At 38.2% G+C, this 21058-nt stretch overlaps 2 protein-coding genes across 4 annotated transcripts in view; one reads left to right on the top strand and one right to left on the bottom strand.

Moving 5' to 3' along the window:
- Positions 1–885: 885 nt before the first annotated feature.
- On the bottom strand, positions 886–5026 carry colec11 (collectin sub-family member 11). Of its 2 annotated transcripts, none has more exons than XM_035954735.2 (7): positions 4873–5026; positions 4076–4241; positions 3911–3982; positions 3281–3352; positions 3134–3187; positions 2909–3004; positions 886–2768 (listed from the first exon to the last, which is right to left on the bottom strand). In XM_035954735.2, exons 2-7 carry the CDS (start codon positions 4209–4211, stop codon positions 2359–2361), a joined length of 840 nt encoding a protein of 279 aa, XP_035810628.2. In that variant the 5' UTR covers positions 4212–4241; positions 4873–5026; the 3' UTR covers positions 886–2358. The 2 variants fall into 2 exon arrangements, with proteins under 2 accessions (XP_035810628.2, XP_023140251.2); XM_023284483.3 differs by having other exon boundaries at positions 886–2750.
- A 1853-nt stretch (positions 5027–6879) lies between these two features.
- The window catches only part of myo6b (myosin VIb), a 38026-nt gene continuing 23847 nt past the window's right edge, over positions 6880–21058 (top strand). For both annotated transcript variants that reach the window (XM_035954729.2, XM_023284484.3), the window contains exons 1-12: positions 6880–7062; positions 10540–10686; positions 13483–13552; positions 13667–13740; positions 14208–14337; positions 14716–14821; positions 15765–15820; positions 15900–15997; positions 16110–16274; positions 17031–17111; positions 19121–19301; positions 20106–20250. In XM_035954729.2, the coding sequence (XP_035810622.1) occupies positions 10570–10686; positions 13483–13552; positions 13667–13740; positions 14208–14337; positions 14716–14821; positions 15765–15820; positions 15900–15997; positions 16110–16274; positions 17031–17111; positions 19121–19301; positions 20106–20250 (1223 nt within the window). In that variant the 5' untranslated portion in view covers positions 6880–7062; positions 10540–10569. The remainder of the gene's footprint in view (positions 7063–10539; positions 10687–13482; positions 13553–13666; positions 13741–14207; positions 14338–14715; positions 14822–15764; positions 15821–15899; positions 15998–16109; positions 16275–17030; positions 17112–19120; positions 19302–20105; positions 20251–21058) is intronic.

Here is a 21058-nt window from a genome sequence, read left to right as displayed (position 1 = left end):
ATTACTAAAGATTTGAAATACCACAGAGAGACCAAAAAGCGTAAATTCTCTATGTCTTATAAGATTTTTCTGTATATATTATGTACACCTCACACCTCTCATCCATTATCCACTCCATTTTTCTTTACACAATCATCAAAAACTGTATCCTCCATATTGTTACCTTTAGAAAAATTTGAGTCCAGAACAAATTAAAACTCAATACTACAGTACAAATGAGATTTCTGTTTCCACAGAGGGTTTAGAAGTGGATATAACATCAGATACAAGGTGTCTATTTCATGCACTGCAGCCATATCTCCCATTTGCAGGTTTTTTCCACCACAGATTGTCTGCCTTTTCACTGGTAAGACAGAGCTGTCCAAACTGCTTACCACTAAGGTAACCAGAGATTGCACCAACAATGGTACCTAATTGGTTTATGCCAGACAACTCCTGGTCAATTAAATGCATAATTCATCTCAGCATTAATTATTCATTTCTTAAGGGACTGGTGCTGTGCTTTATTAGGAGAAATGCGTCATGCATATTCAAATTCCTCATCTTAGAGGGACGCAATAGGATATCATCTCAGCTGGGATGCCCGTCCTAAAAACAATAGCTGCCAGGACTGTAAGACATCTTCTATTAATCACACAACTAAACCATAGAGGATTTTCCAAGATGAAAATGTCAAACTCATCTAAGGTGTGTAATGTCTTGTTTTTGTCATTCAGCAAACATTATGCTGTCACATTGTTACAGAGCATGATCTGTTATTATGCAAAACCCTCTGGTGTTTAGGCAATACATTATTTTTAAATAAGAGTCATGTCACAGCAAAAAAAAAAGCAAAAACCTGTCAGTGTTAATTTACCACAGCATGAAATCAACACTGTTAGTGTATATAGTCTATAGCAACAGATTTTATTCACTGCATAAAATGGATTTCAACATTTTACTCAAAGCAATATTAATATGTCAGAATCTCCAAATATAGTTCAAGTAAGCAACCCTTAAAATACATCCAAGTTGTACCATGCAACTTTAAAATATATATGGTGTTCCTCCAGTATAACTACTGTCAAGTGGAGAATCTGGGACAAGTAGTGGGTGAGTTTCCTTTGACACCTTTAAAGATTTGTCCCACTCACTCTCCAACTCACTGTTATTACAGTATGCATTCACTCTCCTGTAGTTGTTCAGACAATACTTGTGAGCACACAATGTCTAAAGCTAGACTTTACTAGAGAGTGTAAGTTGTGAACATGTAAGGTGACTCACATGTACTTGCACTGCTCCCCAGATAATTCATGACACACAGACTTTGTTCACCCATAAGATTTTTTTTTGAGTTATTGGTCCCAAAGGACTTCTGCATGCTGCAGACGGATGTCTTTTTTTTTGTTTGTTTGTTTGGGGTTTTTTTGCTAGTGGTGTCTTTTGAAATGCAGCCATGTTTTCAGATTCGTGGCTAAGCCTTGACGTTCATACATTACAAGTGTAACATTCCTAAACAAATATACTATTAGATCCATAGAATATACCCAGTACTCCATAGTATCTTCAAAAGCTGTTAATTTTAACTGCGGCAGAGCTGTTAATGTTATTACTGACACCTTTTCTTTTCGTAATATGCCAAGTCAAAATGTCACCTTGAAAATGCCTGAGGAGCAGCCACTGTCCTTCTGTCCCAGTCTAAGATATTGTTACAATGCAGTAGCATTTTCACCCTCTGGATGGAGGCTGTCTGCTGGATTTGGTTCAACTGCTGCAGTAAATAAGTGCAACCAGCTCAGGGGCAGAAAATAATGTACAGACATTGTCTCTGTTTTTAAAATTCTATGAGAATGTTTATTGTGCAACAACCGCCACATAACTTATTATATGAATATGAATGTAGAATGCATTCTGTATTCAATTTCTCTGATTAAAAGCACCCAACTGGAACCAAAATCTGTCTTTTAATTGTATATTTTTCTGCATAATCTGCAGCCCTCTGTATTTGCTTATTTGCCTTTTTTGTCAGAGCACTGTTACAAATCTTGCTCAGTGGATAGTTTGCACAACATAAAAACTCAATACACTTGCTAAGAATGCTGCTGGAAACACTAATGAGTCACAGAATATGAGATTAAGTATGCACTTAAAATAAGTTGTAACAAGAGTCAGGCTGTTTTGTGAGTTCAGAAAATAAATAGCTAATAAGCTCATAAGGGGAAAGAAAGTAGTAGAAAGTATACTAGTTTGCACAACTTGCGTGTCATTTTGTCATTGTATTTACAGATGGAAGTTGCAGCTCAAACAATATGAATACATTAGCTTTTGCTCCATTGTATTCGTACATTCTTTTAGTAGTCTGGTATACACAGACCAAACTCAGACACTGTCTTTGTCAAATTCACAAACAAAATACATGGTGGGGTTGCAGGCAACATCAATCCACTCCCCAGAGGCCACCATCTCAGCACAGTCCTCGTCATCATAGGCGTTATTGGGCTCCCCTTTTCTCCACTTGCTGAAGGTGGTCATAGGTGAGTGATCCACGTAGGTGAAAACGCCCTCACGGTCGAGGTCATGGATGCCGATGTAGACTCTGTTCAGGCCTGCGTCGGTTATGTACCCTGCAATGGCTGTGTTGGCTCCCTCATCCTTGGGCATGGCCAGGTGCCCTCCCCTCGTCTGGCAGTAGACTTCGGCATCGGAGTAGCGCTTCTCCTCCTTCACCAACAGATAGACCTTACTGTCTGTCTCTTTTATGCCAGCAACAGCTGCAGGGGAGGGCAGTGCTGAAAAATGAGCACTTGTTTTTCTATAAATTTCACATTGACATGCCCACCATTTGCAGTTCTATGAGGATAAGGAGTGAAAATAGCATTGAAGAATTTAAGAATAAACTTAGAACACAACTAGAATGCTAATAGCATACCATTTTTGATGAATTTCAGTTCTGAGGATAGCTGGGCCACAAGAATGTCCATTTCTCCAATCATCTTTCTCATTGGCGTGCACTCACATGGAACACCTGATAAGGCAAAAATGTAGGGGATTACCACACAGTTGATCTAATTAATTTACAAATTCCATCAATTGTGTATATCTAATCCTGCAATAATCTGCTTGACAAACTGACTAAAATGATTTAATATCTCACCTGGCTCTCCGTCTGGGCCCCTTGGACCAGGCTCACCTACGTCTCCTTTGATCCCTGATACAGAAATGCAATTATTAAGCAACTTTAAAGTGTGTTTGACATATAAATACTGCATTCTTAAACAAGTATGCCTGCTGATTGTAGCACCTTTCATTCCATTTGGACCAACTTTCCCATAACGTCCCATGATGCCTTTCTGTCCTTTAATTCCAGGTAAGCCTGAAAAGATGCCAGGGATATTTTGTTAGCAAGCAAGCTGTGTAAAAAGCCATACATCTCTCATTGTAAACCAAATTTGGGGAGCTTTAAAAAAACACAAATTAAGTTTAAAAATAAAAACTCTCAATCGAACTATTTAATTCCACTAAAGTACATTAATTATAATGATGAATGTGTGTAGTGTCATATGTTAGAAAACACACTCCACTCCTCATTAATATCTTCAGTAAACACTTGTCCACAGCACTGGATTCCACAAATCCTTTCTCCTCCAACCTCACGCAAATGTAAACACTTGGCCTTCTCTGGATGGCCTGCTCGTGATGTAACAGTACATTATCAGCTCGAGAAATGTGATCTTTACCCCAGTTCTTTCTGTGTCAGCCAAGTGCTGGTGATGAGAAAACAAGTAGACGTATACATCTGGGCCTATAGCAAATGCTTTCATCCCCCAAACATAAAGTATGCAATTCATAAAGAATCCCATTTTAAAGAAATGCGCATGTGATCACAAAACAAAAACATGATTCTGCAATCGCAGTTATGCAAAAACTGTACCAATCTCTCCTGGAGGACCAACTCTTCCTGGTCTCCCTGCTGCTCCTTTTTGTCCTTTTTCTCCTGGTTCTCCTTTTTGCAGAAAAAAACATTGATCAGACAGATTCTGTTTTTGTAAAATTAGTTCAGTTTAAATATGTTTGTTGTGTGAATAAAACAACATGCCTTTGAGTCCAGGCACAAGGATCTGAACAGTGCAAGACTCATCTGTCAAGTGTTGTCCATACGATGTCTGTATTGGTAATAAACTCATGATCGCAGACATTAGTATCATGGGTAGTAGCAGTTTCTCTCCTCTCATTCTTCTACATGGGCAGGTTGGTAGGCTAAACTGAAGTAACACAACAAATGAATATGTTTACAATTATTTTAAAAAGCTAAACTTTGACTACAGATATCCCCAAAAACACAGTATTTCAGAACTTACATAGCGGATTCATCCACATTTCTTTCAGGAGAAAAAAGCTATGCTACATGTTTATCCAATATACTTGCATAAACCTGTTATCTCTGACATCTCGTTTTACAAAAGCAGGCACGACTGAATTCCTGAGAGAAAACCCTACTTTCACATTTCAGCTTCCAATTTTATTAACGGTTTTACTTTAGTTCACAAAGATCAATAAAAAAAAAAAAAAACTTGCATGGCATATGACTCTTTCATCGTGAGAACTAGTTAGCATTGCATGAAACTCCACCACGTTTGAAGCCATAGATACTATAGTTAAACTAGTTTAAGGAGAAAGCATTTTGAACCAACTCAAACATATCTCTTCAATGAAGCAATGCTTAACATAAAGACATGAAAGCCGCATCACACATGTTTACATAAACCACAGACTTATTAAACTTTGTGGTCTTAAACTTGGCAATATCTGTTTCTTGAATAAATATAATCTCTAAAATAAAGCTATTATCATGAGTTCAAACGTATAAAGTATTTCAAAATCTGGATTGCCTACCTGTAGAAGTATTTTCCAAGCAGAAGTCAAAAGTATTGCCAACTTGCAAAGATTTGCAGGAGCTTTAAAGACTGGTGGTCTTACAGAAACATTTCATGTTCCTCCGCAGGCACCACAGAATGTGCGTGATAGTACATTTATAAACAGTTCACAGATAAAGTCCAAAGCAGCCGGGGCCCCACAGATAATTGGCTGGGAAAGTAGCCGAGTGATTGACAGCAGAGGGGCCTGATAAATACAGTCTCAACTTTATAACACTATCAGATAATTAGAAGAGCAAATGAATCTACAAAGCTTTTTTAACACTTTTATACACTGATTCCAGCATTCATGTATGACTATAATCATAATGTGGTAGCATCTGTCATAACAAGTGACTGTACTTACCTGTGGTTCAATTTGTTTTGGGAGCTTAAGTTCCAAAACAAAATTTTGTAATGGGTTGTCTGACGGTGCCCAATTCATTTCACTAAAAATGCTAAATAGCATCAACTTAATGTAATTTGTGATCCATGTAATATGATTATCAACGAATATACCCCCAGTGTCCTTTTTAAATGTACTATATTTTGAAAAGAGCCTGCCATTTCTCCCATGTCATGTGATTTATTCTGAAATTAAAAATTAATACAGCTTACATGGATGCACGCAAATAAACAATCGACAAGATTGATGATCCAGTTGACATAAATCTATAAATAAAAGCATAGCTTTTTACACTGATGGGAAGTTGTTGGCCAGACGTCTACGAAAACCCCAGTGAAGCTTTATTGAGGAAGTTAAATCACAGTGGGATTCAGTGCCAGTGAAGATTATTTCAGTGAGTGCGCGCCATTTTCTTCTGTAATGTGGCCCAAGAGTTGCATTTACACAGTTTTCTAAGACATGACTGCAGGTTTAGCTTAATCTTTGTGTATATGTGCAGCTTTTCTGCCACTGACATGTCCCCAGAGTGCTTTGGTTCTGTCTGATGATCATCTCTCCGGTCCATCCACTTCTGTGCTTTTTACGCTTCCCTTTCCCCCACTGTAAGTGTGTTATACTGTGTAGTAATTGGTTTGGGATTTAGTTTCAGTCATGCAGTTATGTTTCTCCCATATGAGGCCACATGAGGGAGCCATTGTCCATCTGAGCACAGAGGTAAACCTCCACATGAACCCTCTGGATCTTAAATTTCTCACTGCCACACATCAGTCAGTACATTAACTCGCATAGCACGTGATCAAAATGATAACTTGTCTTTGCTTTGTTCTTATATTATATGGATATGTTATTGCATCCAAAAAATAATGTTTGATCTGATATGGTCAAGTGGTGCTTGTCATCTGTTGTGCGTTATTCAGGGTGACTTGCAATTACTAAGTTGGAGTTTTAACTTGTGAACTAAAAAATGCCATGTTGGTGTTTACATGCTGTCATCTAGTGGCTGTAATCAGATACGGTCCAAAACAGGGTGTATCAGATGTCCTAATTAGATTTACAAACCCAGTGGCAGCCAGTGTTTCAAATGTGGATTGGGTGTCTCCTTCAAAAATCCCCCCAAAAGTCTTGGATTACCTACCTTTAAAATATTCATGACTCTCAAGGCAACATTGGCAGTCTTTTCACTGCAGCCAGTGAACTAGTCGGTGTTTGAACAGTTTTATGAGGATGAAACACAAAACAAAAAATAGATAGTGAAATTAGTTAAATGAGATATCCCTCATTAACACACGGTAAATATATAAAATCAATTTAAATATATGTGGTGATTTTTATTTTTATATATATATATATATATATATATATATATATATATGTTTCCCATATCATTTTCTAGCTTATGAATTAGTTTTGATAACTGAATTAAGCTTGTTTTTTTTTTTCCGGCGGAGTTTAGCGCTTCTTCCTCAGAAAGCTACCTGGAGCAGGATCTTACGAACGGCGCCTGAACGCACCTTCAGCAGTTTACAGTCGGGGGTGACGTCACTGGAGCGCACCCGGGCGCGTGCATGGCGTAGACAGTGAACGCAGCACCGCCTGTCATCCTCCACAGACCTGCTGCTGCTGCCTCAGCCGCCGTCCTGTCCTGCCACCGGAGGAAACACCGACAAAACTGGACCACTGCTGCAGACACACACCCGTATGAGGGACGTAAAAGTCACTCCTGTCGCCCTGAACGCAAAACTGACTAACTGAAGGATACGAGTCGTAAGTTTGCCGAGTTCTGCTTAACTTTTACACTTTTTACCGAGTAGAAAGTCAGAAACAGCCTGCTTGAGGTACTTTCAGTTATCGTGGCATTAGCATGAATTAGGTGAGTGCTGCTATAGTTTTCTGTTTATATTAACTATCTATAATTTTGCCTCCAGTATAGTGTTTGCTGTCTAGTAGTCTCCAGGAGTCATTATGGGTTATTTATAAGGGGCTTAGTAGGCCTTCTGTTACTGTCATGCAGGCTTGCAGCTCCTGTGATGATACTCATTCACCTAGCTTAAATATAATGTTGTCTGGACACAGTAGCATACACTTTTTCACTAGAGAAATATCAGAAGTAAATTTTTGTAGTCTCTGCTTTTGCTTACACATAGTTGAAAGTATCCTTACAGGATTAATAAAACTACATTTATTGTTATTCCATTTTTAATTAGACTTTCTCCTCCGTGGCCAAATTGTACAATCTCTAGCATGTACAACTGAAGTTTGCATGCTTTACTCAAGTTCAGATTCTGCCATTTCAGACAGTTTTTTAAAAAACATACTAAGATTACCCTCTGAAAGTGTAAACTGTGTGTCCATCCCTGTCCAGTGGCTTTTCCACGTCCTCCTTTGCCTGGTAGAGAACAGGAAACAAGAGGCAGGAAACAAGAGGCGTGTTTTTGCATGTCCTGCTTCAACTCCGAGCCGGTGTCCATTCATGTGTGTGTGTGTTTGTGTTTCCTCCTCTCTGTACTGTATGCCTCTCTGTGTTTCACTGGACATGTGACCCTTCTGATTTGTCTCGTAACTGATCACTGACTTTTATTTGTTAGGCTCCACTCGAAGCGTCTCACCTCTCTGTCTGGATTAGGGTCAAACACTAAGAGGATTAAAGGCTGCAGAGTCAAAGTTACTTGTTGGGGGGGAATGGACTCAGTTTTCTGAGAGGAGCCAGTCACGCCTTTGTTTTGTGATGTAGACCTTGAAGGTTGAGGTTCGTCTTCTTAACTGATATGCTAGACAGTTTGGATGGTTGCTTTGAAAGTAGCGTGAGAATCCCAGGGCTCTTGCTACATTGAGTGTTGCTATATGTGAGGAAAACAGTTTCATATGGAAAAGGCTTTATAGCAAACATACATTTTGTTTTCATTGTGCAGTACATGATATTCCCATTACAGCAAGATTTGTGTAGCCATTAAAGTTTTTAGCGGTCATGTAGTCTTCAACTGAGCATATTTCCTGTGTGGACAAACTATAATTAAACTTGGAGTGAAGTAGGGAACTGTTGGATAGTTTTGTTTTTCCCCTGTCTTGATCTCACGCTTAAAGATTTTTAGAAGTAATTTTATCCTCCTGACTACTGGTGCTTTTTTCCTCATGCTCATGTTTGAATATGGTTTCATTTCAAGTTTTTGTTCTATAATTTCACCAGTAACAACACTACAGTATTAATGTTTAAAAATCAAATGATAGACAATGCAAATTTGCATGTGGAAACAAGCACTGCTCAGACAGGCTTTTTACTTGTTGCAGCCAACTGTTATCAGTGCTGTGAACAGACCTTGAATGATTGTACCTTTTATCTTGTCAGTTTGAAGATACCCAAGGACCCTGCTTTCTAAGCCAAGGTTGAAAAAGTGTCTTGTATCTCATTTAATCCAATGTTGCTGTTAAGAATCCAACAGATTGGATTCAGAAGCAGCCACAAAGTTTGCCTGTCAGTGAATTGTTTGAGTTCTTTTTGTTCTAAATTAGTCCTGGATGATGGGTCAGTCCTTTGATAAGTGAAGTATTCCTTTTTCTTGTCTGTTGGCCTACTTTGGACAAAGACACCTATTGTAAACTCAACAGTATTGCTCCATTTATGGATGGGTCCCGTAACAATAAATTTAGATAACAGCATGCCATTTCTCTTAACTTACACTCACTTTCTGTGGCAACAGTCATAAAATTATGTGATTAAATTTAAAATTTCATCCTTTGCTTCTGTACTTGTCACCTAGCGTGTCAAAATAATAACAGTCGCAAAATTATTAATGTGAAATGTTGTGTAATGGAAAGTGTTAAATATTTCAAGATCAGTGCTAATTTGCTTAATGTAGGTAAAAAAAAAGACAGAAAGGAATGGGAGATGCTTAAGTGGGATCCAACTTAATACTGAGACAATTTACCCGGTGAACTTTGAGTCCTTGTTAAAGGCTGTATCAGCATTTTCCACCGTCTGTCCTCTCTCACATGTGACCTCAATCCTTGAAGTTTATTGGATACTCAAGAATAACGTCAGCACTTTTACTTTTAGGAACTCATTGGTCGTAGGATTAACTGGGGTAAACAGCAGGCATGTGAAAACCCAGGTTTGACATTTGACTGTAGATGCTTTAAGACTGACAAAAGATTCAGACAAATGAGCCACTTGGTTGTAGTGTGCTTCTTCCGAGGTCTAAACTAATGATAGAAATACCTAACAAACTACTTTAACACACCATTTATTGCATAAATCTTTGTATTTTGGCAAAAATAAGTTTTTAAGCCACCAAAATGTTCAAATAGTTGTTAACTTAGAATATTAACACTGAACACTAGGCTTTAAAAATTGGCCAGTTGGGAAAAAATTGGCCACTCATGACGAAAATGTAATTGCTGCTTTAACTTGGGACACCACATGTTCCATGCATACTTCCAGACTGGATTGTTTGGTTTCAGAGTTCTGTCAGGTCACATAGGGTCAGGAGACAACTACAGTCCTACTGCAATGCAAAATCCTCTCTTACAAGATCAGTATCAGGACTAACAGCTTAATGGAAACTGAAGCAGACAGGAGCAGCTGGTCAGGTCCCAGCCACATAATGCAAATGACTAAAGAATGTCATTACAGTTCAGTTTGATCCTTTTTATGGTGAGATTTCACTAAAGGTTGTATTGAGGGGTTCAGTAAAAACTATGACTTTAACAAAAAAAAAACCAACCTTTTTTGCCATTTTGTCTTTATTAGAAATGAGTAGCAGACAAAGACAGAGATGTGTAGGAAGAGAACTGTCTGGTAATCTAACCAGGGATTCACTGCTGTTGGCATTTGCACATGGGTCATACATATACTAACCATTTGGCGAAGAGGTTGCCTACATGGCGGTAGTTTGAAGACACAGAAACTTCCCACCATGCAAACAAGGATCGGTAAATATTGAAAATAGTATAGTGATGCTGAGAAATTGCCATCACCGTACTCTATTTAAATTAGCAATGCTGACATCAACCTCTGTGTATTAGCTCTGCACTTGTGAAGAAAATGTGAAATACATATTGTGTGTCCATACATACAAGACTTACAGAACAAGCAATGGAAGCAGCTTAGAAGCAGACTCAGTTCATTTGACGTACCTTGGTAAAAATGCAAAGCTGTGTTTTCTGTTTTGCATTTTCATTTTGATGCACATACTAGTATGCACTCAGGTTCATTTATGTTGCCTTTCTTGTCGTCTCTTCTCACAGTTGTGTGGCCGTGCTGACTGGAGGTAAGCCATGGATGATGGGAAGCCAGTGTGGGCGCCCCACCCCACCGACGGGTTCCAGCTGGGCATGATCGTTGACATAGGAGCCGACGCGCTCACCATAGAACCACTGAACCAGAAGGGCAAGGTGGGTCATCACACACAAACACACAAGCATATATGAACACACACCTTCATTACTTTCCATTTACAAGCAAAGTAGGTCTAACCGGGAAACCAGCAGGGGTTGGGGTAGTAAGATTGTTTTCTTTTTATGTAGGTCTGTAAGTTTATGTAAGAATTGCACATTCATTGAGTTGGTCACATGAATGGATTGTTTTTTGCCTTAAACCCAGGAGAGTCATCACCATGTATGGACACGGAAATATTCATTCATTGCAAGTGTTTCATGGAAATTACAATGTGGTGTGTAAGAAAAAGCAAAGTTATACTAATTCTGTAATTTTGTTTCAATCTCCATGATTTCAGACAGAAAGGCGTTAGCACAACCATGTGTAAAATTTAAGAAACATGAGAGACCACATGTACAGAGGCATGAATAAATAAAGAGCAGCAGCAGGTGTGCTGATAGCGTTGCCTAGAGGGAGAGCTGCTCATTAGGAGGTAAAGGCCACCTGTTACACCTGAGCCGTCACATGTCCCCAGCAAGCAGGCCTCTGCTGTTTACAACAGACATGTACTGTAGCGGCTGCTTCTGCACTTGTTTTGTTTGAAGTGCTCTTACCACATTTACTGTTTCACCTAATGTCACATCAGGCTGGGTATAGCAGGTATAGCACAAGTGTATAGAATAACAATTATAATGGCTCTGTTCCATTCAGCTGAGCCAGCTTGCACTATAGGACTTTTTCACAGAGGATATTTGGACTACATAGTAGGGAAATCATTGGTGTCACCCATAGCTGTAATGATGAGTTTGTTCTACGTAGCATGTCAGTCATGGGCTAGGATCCTGAATTAGCTTGATGGAATTCAGCCATTATTATTTTATTATTTACACGTGCTTTTCTTAGCATGACATGTTGAAATGTCCTCCATCGAAAAGGCCCATTGAGGTGTGCAAGTGGATCAGCATGGGTAACACCATAGACCTGGATGTGGAATAACCAAATGGAATGCAGTCATTGTTAACATTATGACTTGCGTCACAAGTCAAACTGTCCGCTGTGGAAATGATCTATTACCAATGCTGTGTTCCAGTATTCATATGGCCATACTAAATAGTATAACAGAAAAAGATTTAGTGTGTCCCATTTCATAGTATGTAAAATGTTGTATGTCCTACTACACTCAGTTGAATTTAGAAGTATCCAAACCAGCATGCTTTTCTATCCGTTGTGACCCACAGTCATCTGCACAGTTATGTCCCATACATCTCAGTGTTGTGCATGAGTGTGCAAGCAGACGTGACAGCTCATTTTGTGGTACAGATTGCAACAGTCAAAGATTAAAGCTCTAATTTTGACAAAGTAATATCTCCCAATTGTATGAATACTGTATGAAACAGTACATACGTTGTACTTAAAATGAAAAGAAAAGTTTGTGATAGCTTTAGCAAGCCTTGATTTGAGGAAAAACTATCATATTTAACAGTAAGTACTTTTGAAGTGCAAAAATGATCTACCTACGTTGGTTTTTGAGTAGTTTTGAGTCTAAATGCATTGTTTTGGAAGTTGTTACTTATCCAAATTGAGGGTTTAAGGTTTGTAGATGTGTAGGCAGCACAGATTGTGTTGCCGTTTGAGGCAAATTTGTGATTAATGAATGGAATGGAAAGAGATTGCCTTAACTTATTTATGGTTCCACACCAGGAAGATGAACAATTTTAGTGATTAAAAAACACAACAACGTATTATTGGCTGGAGAAAATTTTGGTGAGTCAGAATTTATTAGCCGTGAACTTTCAGTGGTCATTATCAGATTATGCCTTATTGCGAGGCATAAACTCTGTCCCATTCTCGGGGTGAATAAAAGGCCCATTGAGTGTCTTTTTTTGCTGCAGTGTTTAGCTCGTTAGTGCCTCAGCTCCGTACACTCATGGCTGCCTCTTTCTCTCTGTCAATTTTATTGGTTAAACATTTCTCAGATGGTTGTTATTGTGGATGACCATGTCCGGTTTGTGCCAAGACACCGCAGCAGGCACACAAAGCACATTCTGTTTATGCTTACAGGCTGTTTGAGGTAATAAAGCACGCTTCATAGCACAGGATAGATCACGCTCAAACAGACAAGCAGTGGTATTGATATAGGGAGTGTGTAATGAACATTTAATGTAAATGGAGAAAGAGACAGTTTATTATATTGATATATACTTTAGGTCTGATTGCCCTTTTATAGGTGGCTCCGTCTGTAAATTGTATGAGCCTGTTTAGGATGGAGTCTGATCGTTTTAATAATATTACGATGTGATTGGTTCCAGCAAGATCAGCACAGAGCTCCGCCATCATCTCCTCTCTACCAAATACACACCACTCACTTACTCAGTCAGGTGTTCAGATCCTGTTGCTCTCCCACCAAATTATTCATTATCCTGCCATGTCTTCCCTTGTTTCTCTCACAGCCGACTTGTTCCATTGAGTTTATTTCCATTAACTCAGACTCTTAAACAATAGAGTGAGAATATCAGTAACTAATATAGCCTGGGAACATGTCGCACCAAACATCATTACTGTGATCTTTAGCTGTGATGAATGTTTGATGTTTATGCATGCTCGCTTAGCAATTTATGATGTTTAATATGTCTCTCTCTTTTAGGATTCTAATAAACATTTGTCTATGTCATAGGATTTCCAAACAACAACAAGTAAACAGTGAATCATTTTGTACGTAATGTTGGCAGAGATTAGTAGAGACAGCGCCACTTGTCTGTCCTGGAAATGACATCATGTAAATGCTGCAATTAGTAAAACTGTTCATGTTACAGACTTTTCTTGCTCCGATGAGTCAAGTCTTCCCAGCAGAGGATGATGTCAACAAACACGTAGATGACAACTGTGAGTCTTTGCTGGAATAACCTTTATAGAAAATACTTTGATTCTTGATAGAGGTTTTTTTTTCTCCAAGAATTTAATTTAAATTGCTTTTGTCTGTTTCCCTTCTGTTTTCAGGCTCCCTTATGTACTTGAATGAAGCAACTCTTCTGAACAATGTCCGAGTTCGATACAATAAAGACCACATCTATGTATGTTTTATTTTCTTTTTCTAATTTATATGCCTTACCACAAGTGTAGTATATAGCCTTTACATTTATACTCTTGCAATGACTCAAAGGCATAACTATCCAGTTGTATCATAAGAACATACAGTAGCAGCTTGGAGGGCAGAAAGAAAGGATCCATGTCCTTGTTTCCCTTGGGGAAAAGTACCAGGTGGTGAAGAGGGAAGGGAAGGGAAGCTAGAAAAGGGTCAGACTGGCAAACCGAATCCTGACCTCAGTCACTCACTTAGGAAATGAGGGACAGCTGGTAAATAAGAGAGACAAGATGGAAACAAGTTAAGGTGTGCCTCACCAGCCCTCATTGGTGTTTTTTTTTTATTTTTTTTACTTCTGTTGTCTCTCATTGTTCAATAATGTGTATGTATTTTGATATTTATTACCTTATTCAAATTCAGTGACACTAATCACCCTTGTATTTATTTCTCCTGCAGACTTATGTGGCCAATATCTTGATAGCTGTTAATCCTTACTATGACATACCAAAACTGTACGGCCCAGACGCCATTAAGTCGTACCAAGGGAAGTCGCTGGGTACTCTGCCACCTCACGTTTTTGCTATAGGTGAGAAGTCACAACTGCACAACAGAATTGCACATTACTTTAAAAAATTGTTGAGTCACTGTTATTGTATAACACCCCTGTTAACCTTTACAAGAATTTATTAGTTTATTGGGGTAATGCACCATCTGTATCTCTTGGTGTTTTATGATCCTACTTGTGAAAGTGATTTCAGTTTAAACAATGTGCACTTGGTTTGAAGTGTACACTTATTTTCATTGTCATTCTTTGGAAGCCATCTGCAAAAGTTGCAATCAAATGTTATTCTTGAGGGTTTGATAACTACAGTATGCATATATTTGATTGATGAATATGTGCTAAATAAGCCATACTGTTAAGTAATCTCACTTTTTTTCCTTTATTTTATTTTTTTTGTTTCAGCGGACAAAGCCTACAGAGATATGAAGGTCTTAAAGATGAGCCAGTCCATCATAGTTTCTGGTGAATCTGGTGCTGGAAAGACTGAAAACACCAAGTTTGTTCTACGGTGAGTCCACATGAATCATGCTGCATCCTGTCACTATCTTCTTTTAACCCTAAGTTCTTTTCATAATGGTTCAATTGAATTTAATTTGGTTCAGTTAAAAATAATTTATTTGTCCATCAAGGGGCAATTTGAGGCAAGTAGTCTTCATCCTGTAGAAAGCATAGACATAGGGTGAAAAGCAGGGTACACCTTGAACAAGTCCATCTCAGGGCCACACCTAGAATGACCTGTTCACCTATTATTTGTGTATGTGGACTGTGGGAGGAAGCTGGAGCCCCAGGAGAAAACCTGCACACAAATACAGGGAGAAAATGCAAATTCCACAAAGCAGGGTCTACCAAACATTTGAATGTAGAACCATGTAGCTGTAAAGTGACAGAGTTAATTACTGCACCAACAACAAAGAATCACGTTATAAAAGAAATAAAAAGCAATTCCAAGCCTACTTATCAGTCTATACACAAGACAAACTAACCATTATATGTACTATGGCTGTTCACAAGTCAAATGACTTTTATAATTAAACCAAAATTGAGAGCGACCAAGGACAAACAAAACAATATCAACCTTGATACAGTCTGCCATGAAACAAGCAAAGATGATAACCCCTTTCCCCGGCAGTCCACTTATATACATGATTTCACTTCTGCTGTTAACTGCTGATAAGGCTTACAAGTCACAAATATCATCCCATAATTAGTGATTTATTTTCCTCAACTTCTTCTTGTCATAACACTGTTTTAAAGAGAGCTAAACCAAACAATACAAAAATGAGTGAGACAGTCAAAGTGAATCCTTTGTCATTGTGCTGCTGCTGTATACCTAGCAGCCATAGCTGCTTTGCAAGGGAAAGCTACTGTGGTAAATGTTAAGCTATGTCAGCTGTGGATTGTGCTAAGTGCCATTTTGTCTTTTCAACTCTCATTTCATCATCATCCTGCAGATATCTGACCACAACGTATGGAAGTGGTCAAGATATTGATGAGAGAATTGTAGAAGGTAATCCATGAAGAAATTAAAAAGTTATCAATTATACATGTTTAGAGACTGTGATCTTGAGTGTCATTTTTCCATTTAGCAAATCCCCTTCTTGAGGCCTTTGGAAATGCAAAAACAGTCCGGAATAATAACAGCAGTCGCTTTGGAAAGTTTGTAGAAATCCATTTCAATGCCAAGGTAAGAAATGATGACTGAGTTTGTTCTACTGTTGGTATTTCATGAAATTTTAAAACTATTGTGTATTTAAGAGTTGTTTTTTCTTTCTTTTTTCTTTTTTTATGGCTACCAGAATGCTGTTGTGGGTGGATTCGTCTCCCATTACTTGTTAGAGAAGTCGAGGATTTGCATGCAAAGTAACGACGAGAGGAATTACCACATCTTCTATAGGCTGTGTGCAGGAGCATCCGAGGACCTAAAGAAGAAACTACACCTGGACTCACCAGACAGTTTCAGGGTCAGTAGACTTTTGCAAACACCAGGAACTTGCATTGACATTTGTCATTAAAAAAAACACACTTTTTTTTTTTTACGGTATTGTGAGACAAGATACAATAAAAATAATTTCAATTTCTCCTTTCTCATCAGAAATTCAACTAAAGAGTTATAATCTTTTTTTTTGTAAGAGAGCAGAAAAGAGCATTTAAAAAAAAATTCTCTAAACTGACTTGGCTTTTTGTAGTATTCTGGAGCTGCCATGAATTGGCAGTTCTGTGAAAGCCCACTAGATGTCACATGAGCTTATTTTTAGTTGTGTCTTTTCTTTACACAAATCTACAACTCTTCCCGAGTGGGATCAAAATCCCCTCAGTACAAAAGTGTTTCACAATTGAATTCAGCCTCTTTTGGATGCAATTATCAGCTCAGGAATGGAAAAGTCAGAGAGCATAAAGGTATTAACCTCAGTCTTTTTTCCTCTACATGCTCTGCAAAACAACACTTAACAGAACAACAAGCAGCTCAAGCTGTTCCTTTTAGATGTTTATCATCTTATCAAGTCCCTGAGGTGACACCCACATCAACAGAGGCAATTACTACATGCAGTTCACTACTAGTCAGCTGTGTAACAATACTGGAAGACAACAGAGGAAATCTTTTCGATTATGAAAATCAATAGACTCATCCCCAGTAGATTTGCCACCAGCAGTGAATTCAATTTATCAAAATTCTAACTATGTTAAAATGTTTCTAAGTTGTTTTTTCTCTCTTGCAGTACCTGAACCGAGGGTGTACCAGATATTTTGCCAGTAAGGACTCTGATAAACAAATAATGCAGAACCGCAAGAGTCCTGAGGTAATGTCCCCTTCTGTTCGGGCCTAATCCTTCTAACCCAATACATGATTGTTTTATTTATGGTTTCAATCTGAATTTCATTGTGATATTTGTGTTAATTTGCCTACCTTATGGCAAAATATTTTATGCTAAGAAGCTCAATGAGACAATGTTTTGCAGTGTTACACTTTTGAATTTTTTCCTGTGTAGTAAATCATTTAGATAGATACACAATATTGTCTCGCCAACGATGATGAGGGAGCACTAGACTGAAAACAAATCCCACACCAGAGCCAAGAAAATCAGTTGCCAAGGTGAAATTATATGCAGAAATTGGTCAATAACAATATTTTATGTCAAGAAATCAGTTCAGGTCTGTGTATTTGATGAATTATGGATGAAATGAAACAACGCCTTGAGTTGAAAAGCCAGCAGGAGACATATAATTAATATTATGAAACAATTAGAGGAATAAGTGTGACGTGTTGCTCTCTGAGGGACTAATTATGCATGTTCATTTCACGTCTTGTTTGTAAGATGGAACAATATCTCCTCTGATGACATTCAAAGTTTGAGGGAAATCAGGTGAAATAGCAAATAGTAGACAACTTAGTGAAATGGTAGAAAACAACAGTAACAACAATTTGATAGTAAACTTTTGAGCTGAAAGATTGAAATCATGCAAAATCTTTTGTTTTTGGAAGATATTGCATTAGCTGCTTTGTCAGTGTCACCCCACCAGTCTAGCTTTTTCAACTGCTCTGTGTACAATTCTCTTAAAAACAATATGTTGATTTCACTTTTCTTTAAATGTTCAATCCTAAAATCCTACAATTAAAATTTATTCTTGTCCACAAGTGTTGATCACATCTATCTATCTATCTATCTATCTATCTATCTATCTATCTATCTATCTATCTATCTATCTATCTATCTATCTATCTATCTATCTATCTATCTATCTATCTATCTATATATCTATCTATCTATCTATCTACCTGAACTCTATGGTTCATAGTAAATGTTTTTGTCACTAATATGTCATTTACTAACTAAATAATCATACGTCTGTCTGTCCCACCACATGTCTGTGTTATATAGGAAAATAAGGTGATGTTTCTTTTCTGTTCAGGGGTTTCTGCTCCCAACTTTTCATGCTATATTTTCCTAAACACTGACACTAAGGTTTTGCATGCTGGCGTTTGTAGTGAAACCAGCAAACTGGGGTGCATCCTTCCTCTTCCTTGTCTGCATGTGCATGCCAGGTTTGGATTTGTGTGGGTCTAGATGGTGCTTAAAGAGAAACATACGAGTGTTTGGGCATTACATTTTATTTTCAGTCATACGTGTAGCACTGCGTAACTATTGAATATTTTCCAGGATGGAAGTCAATTGCTAGAAGTAGTCAACATGTTGATGAAGCACAAATGAATAAAGCATTTAGTTCTCATCAAGACAACACCTGTGAAAGGTCTGACATTTGACCGTATAATTAGGAGCTTAAATTATGTCATAATTTTGCAACTCATGCTAGTTATTATTGTAAAATTAATCTCCCATTTTGCCTCCTAATGAATCATTAAATGCTCTGCTGCAGTGATAGTTCACACTGTATTGCTGTTCTTTCTGCAGTCGTGCTTTTGTCATGCATTTCAAAATATTGCACTGGCTTTGTTATAAACAGTAGCTGTCCAGACATTTGGAGCCAAGGCTGCTGGAGCCGAGCTGATATAGTTCATACGATGGTGTAGTTACTGTGTGCTGTTGGTTGAGTTTTTTTTTTTTTTTTAAACACGTTATTGTAAAATATTTTGGTCTCTTCAAGATTATCTCTTACTGGTGGCTGTTTAGTTTAGTGTGGGCTGCACAATCCAGTTCAGTTCTAAATCAGATTTACTCATTATTTAAAGAAAAATTTAATGAAACTGCTAAAATATAGTACATTTTGAGTAAATCATGATTTGAATTGAATTTTTAAATAATATACTTTTTTTTTACTGTCACTAACGTTTTTCTGTTGTTTGCTGCAGCATATAAAGACGGGTGCGCTAAAAGACCCTCTTCTTGACGACCAGGGCGACTTCAACAGGATGTGCGTGGCCATGAAAAAGATTGGTCTGAATGACACCGAGAAGCTCGACCTGTTCAGAGTTGTTGCTGGTGTTCTGCATCTGGGCAACATTGACTTTGAAGAAACAGGGAGCTCCTCAGGTTAGACAGATGCAAGATTATTGTCTTTGCAGTGGTATCTTTGTGTCGTACAGTTAGGACTGCATTGGTTGTGTTGCAGAGATGCATTTTCTTTAAACTTTTCAGCCACTGTGCATGCAAACCATGAAGGTCGTGTATTTTTCCCTGCCATTCTGCCATCCCAAATTAGAAACTTTACAGAACTTTTTATTGTAAAATATTTCATGAACTGAACTGGAAGTCAATTGCAATGAACAAAGCAAGTTTATGTTAATTTGCTTTTCCAACTGAATATTAGTCCTTAGAATTCATGTTACATTATTGGATATAACATTTTTAGGAACAAAGGTATGTCCTTGGGTATCAGCTCAGACTAGTCTGTAGTGGTGATAAGAAAGATCCTGTTACCCTGGCAACCATGAGCTCTTGTTCCCTTTAATTTTCTTGCACGTTTTCTTTTTCTTAGTGTGTCTATAATCAAAGTCTCTGTGGAGTAAGTAAGTATACCTTTAGAGTTTTCTTGGGAGCAGTTTTCAATCGTTTTCCTTTCTACAGTGGAATAAAAACAGGCCATTGTTAAATCTCGCATTATATATTCACCACTTCCTCATAGTACGACTTGCTTGGTTATAGTTCCAAGAACCTCACTGCATGTGTTCCAGTGTGAGGCACAATAACAAAACCTCTGATAAATCTTGATGAAATTAATTTAAATCGGGTAACAGGAAGTGGGTTGACAGAAAAAAGTCTTTTGCCCATACAGAACCACAGCTTGTTATATACTGCAGTTTTTAAGGGTTTTGTGTGTGTTTTTATCTTTTTCAGGCGGTTGTGTCCTAAAGAATCAGTCCGACCTGACTCTGGGGTACTGTGCTGATTTGCTGGGCCTGGACCAGGATGACTTGCGTGTCAGCCTCACAACGAGGGTCATGCTCACTACAGCAGGGGGCGCTAAAGGAACAGTTATCAAGTAAGAGCAACAGCACTGAGTGTCAAACATCTGTGCAACTTCTTTTTAAAATGTTACTGTGCAGGAAAATCAATCCTCTTATTTTTTTTAGGAAGGAACAGTCATTGTTTACTGCCAAACAATTTGTCAGCTGAACTCACTGAACTTACTGAGAGCAGTAAGTTCACAATAGATCTGAAAATAGCTAAATTATCCTACCAACTGGAATTTAAAAAGGACATGGGTAGTGGTTAGGCAGGTGTTACTATGTTTAACCTGATACTGTACAAAGCCTATTATTACAACCACCAGGTCACTCACAGCTTATGCTTCTACATTAAAGTGTAAAAGTGATAGTATTTTTAGTAGTGTTTTGCCTTGATAAACTATAATTCTACATGGTTGGTGATGTCTTGAATGTTTTAAAAAAACATTTCGAAGGAGAATATGGTATTGGCACTGCCACTGTGTACTTTGGTAGTAATGTGGTGTTTGAGTGATGGGGCCAGGTTTGGTAGATTAATATTTCAAGAGGGCCAGATGCTGGCCTGGCCTGGAAGTGTTTTCTCCACATAAATAATGCAGCCTGTATCTGAGGAGGCAGGGGAGCATGGCTGCACTACAGTAAAGGCCTGGTGTCTGGGGAGCAGGTGGAGTGAAGGGAGACTGGCTTTGTCATTAAACCCCAGACAAATCCACCTTACCCCTGGGAGGTTGAGGAAAACAGACAGGGTGGTGGATGCAGTGGTATCAGGAGTGACTTCACTAGTCAATATGAAATTATGCAACAGATAAAAATACATGTAACTCAGATAAATTACAAGGCTCT

This window comes from Amphiprion ocellaris, chromosome 20, assembly GCF_022539595.1.
Source record: "Amphiprion ocellaris isolate individual 3 ecotype Okinawa chromosome 20, ASM2253959v1, whole genome shotgun sequence".
In the NCBI taxonomy this organism is placed as follows: Eukaryota; Metazoa; Chordata; class Actinopteri; family Pomacentridae; genus Amphiprion; species Amphiprion ocellaris.
This window is presented reverse-complemented; position numbering and strand designations above follow the sequence as displayed.

What these genes read in the sequence shown, in the direction of transcription:
- colec11 (XM_035954735.2), bottom strand. Translation starts at nt 4,211, where the DNA reads ATGAGAGGAGAGAAACTGCTACTACCCATGATACTAATGTCTGCGATC. An exon ending in TGGTCCAAATGGAATGAAAG is followed by an intron (nt 3,188 to 3,280) that starts GTGCTACAATCA and finishes TTTCTGTATCAG; the next exon opens with GGATCAAAGGAGACGTAGGT. An exon ending in GGGCCCAGACGGAGAGCCAG is followed by an intron (nt 3,005 to 3,133) that starts GTGAGATATTAA and finishes TTGCCTTATCAG; the next exon opens with GTGTTCCATGTGAGTGCACG.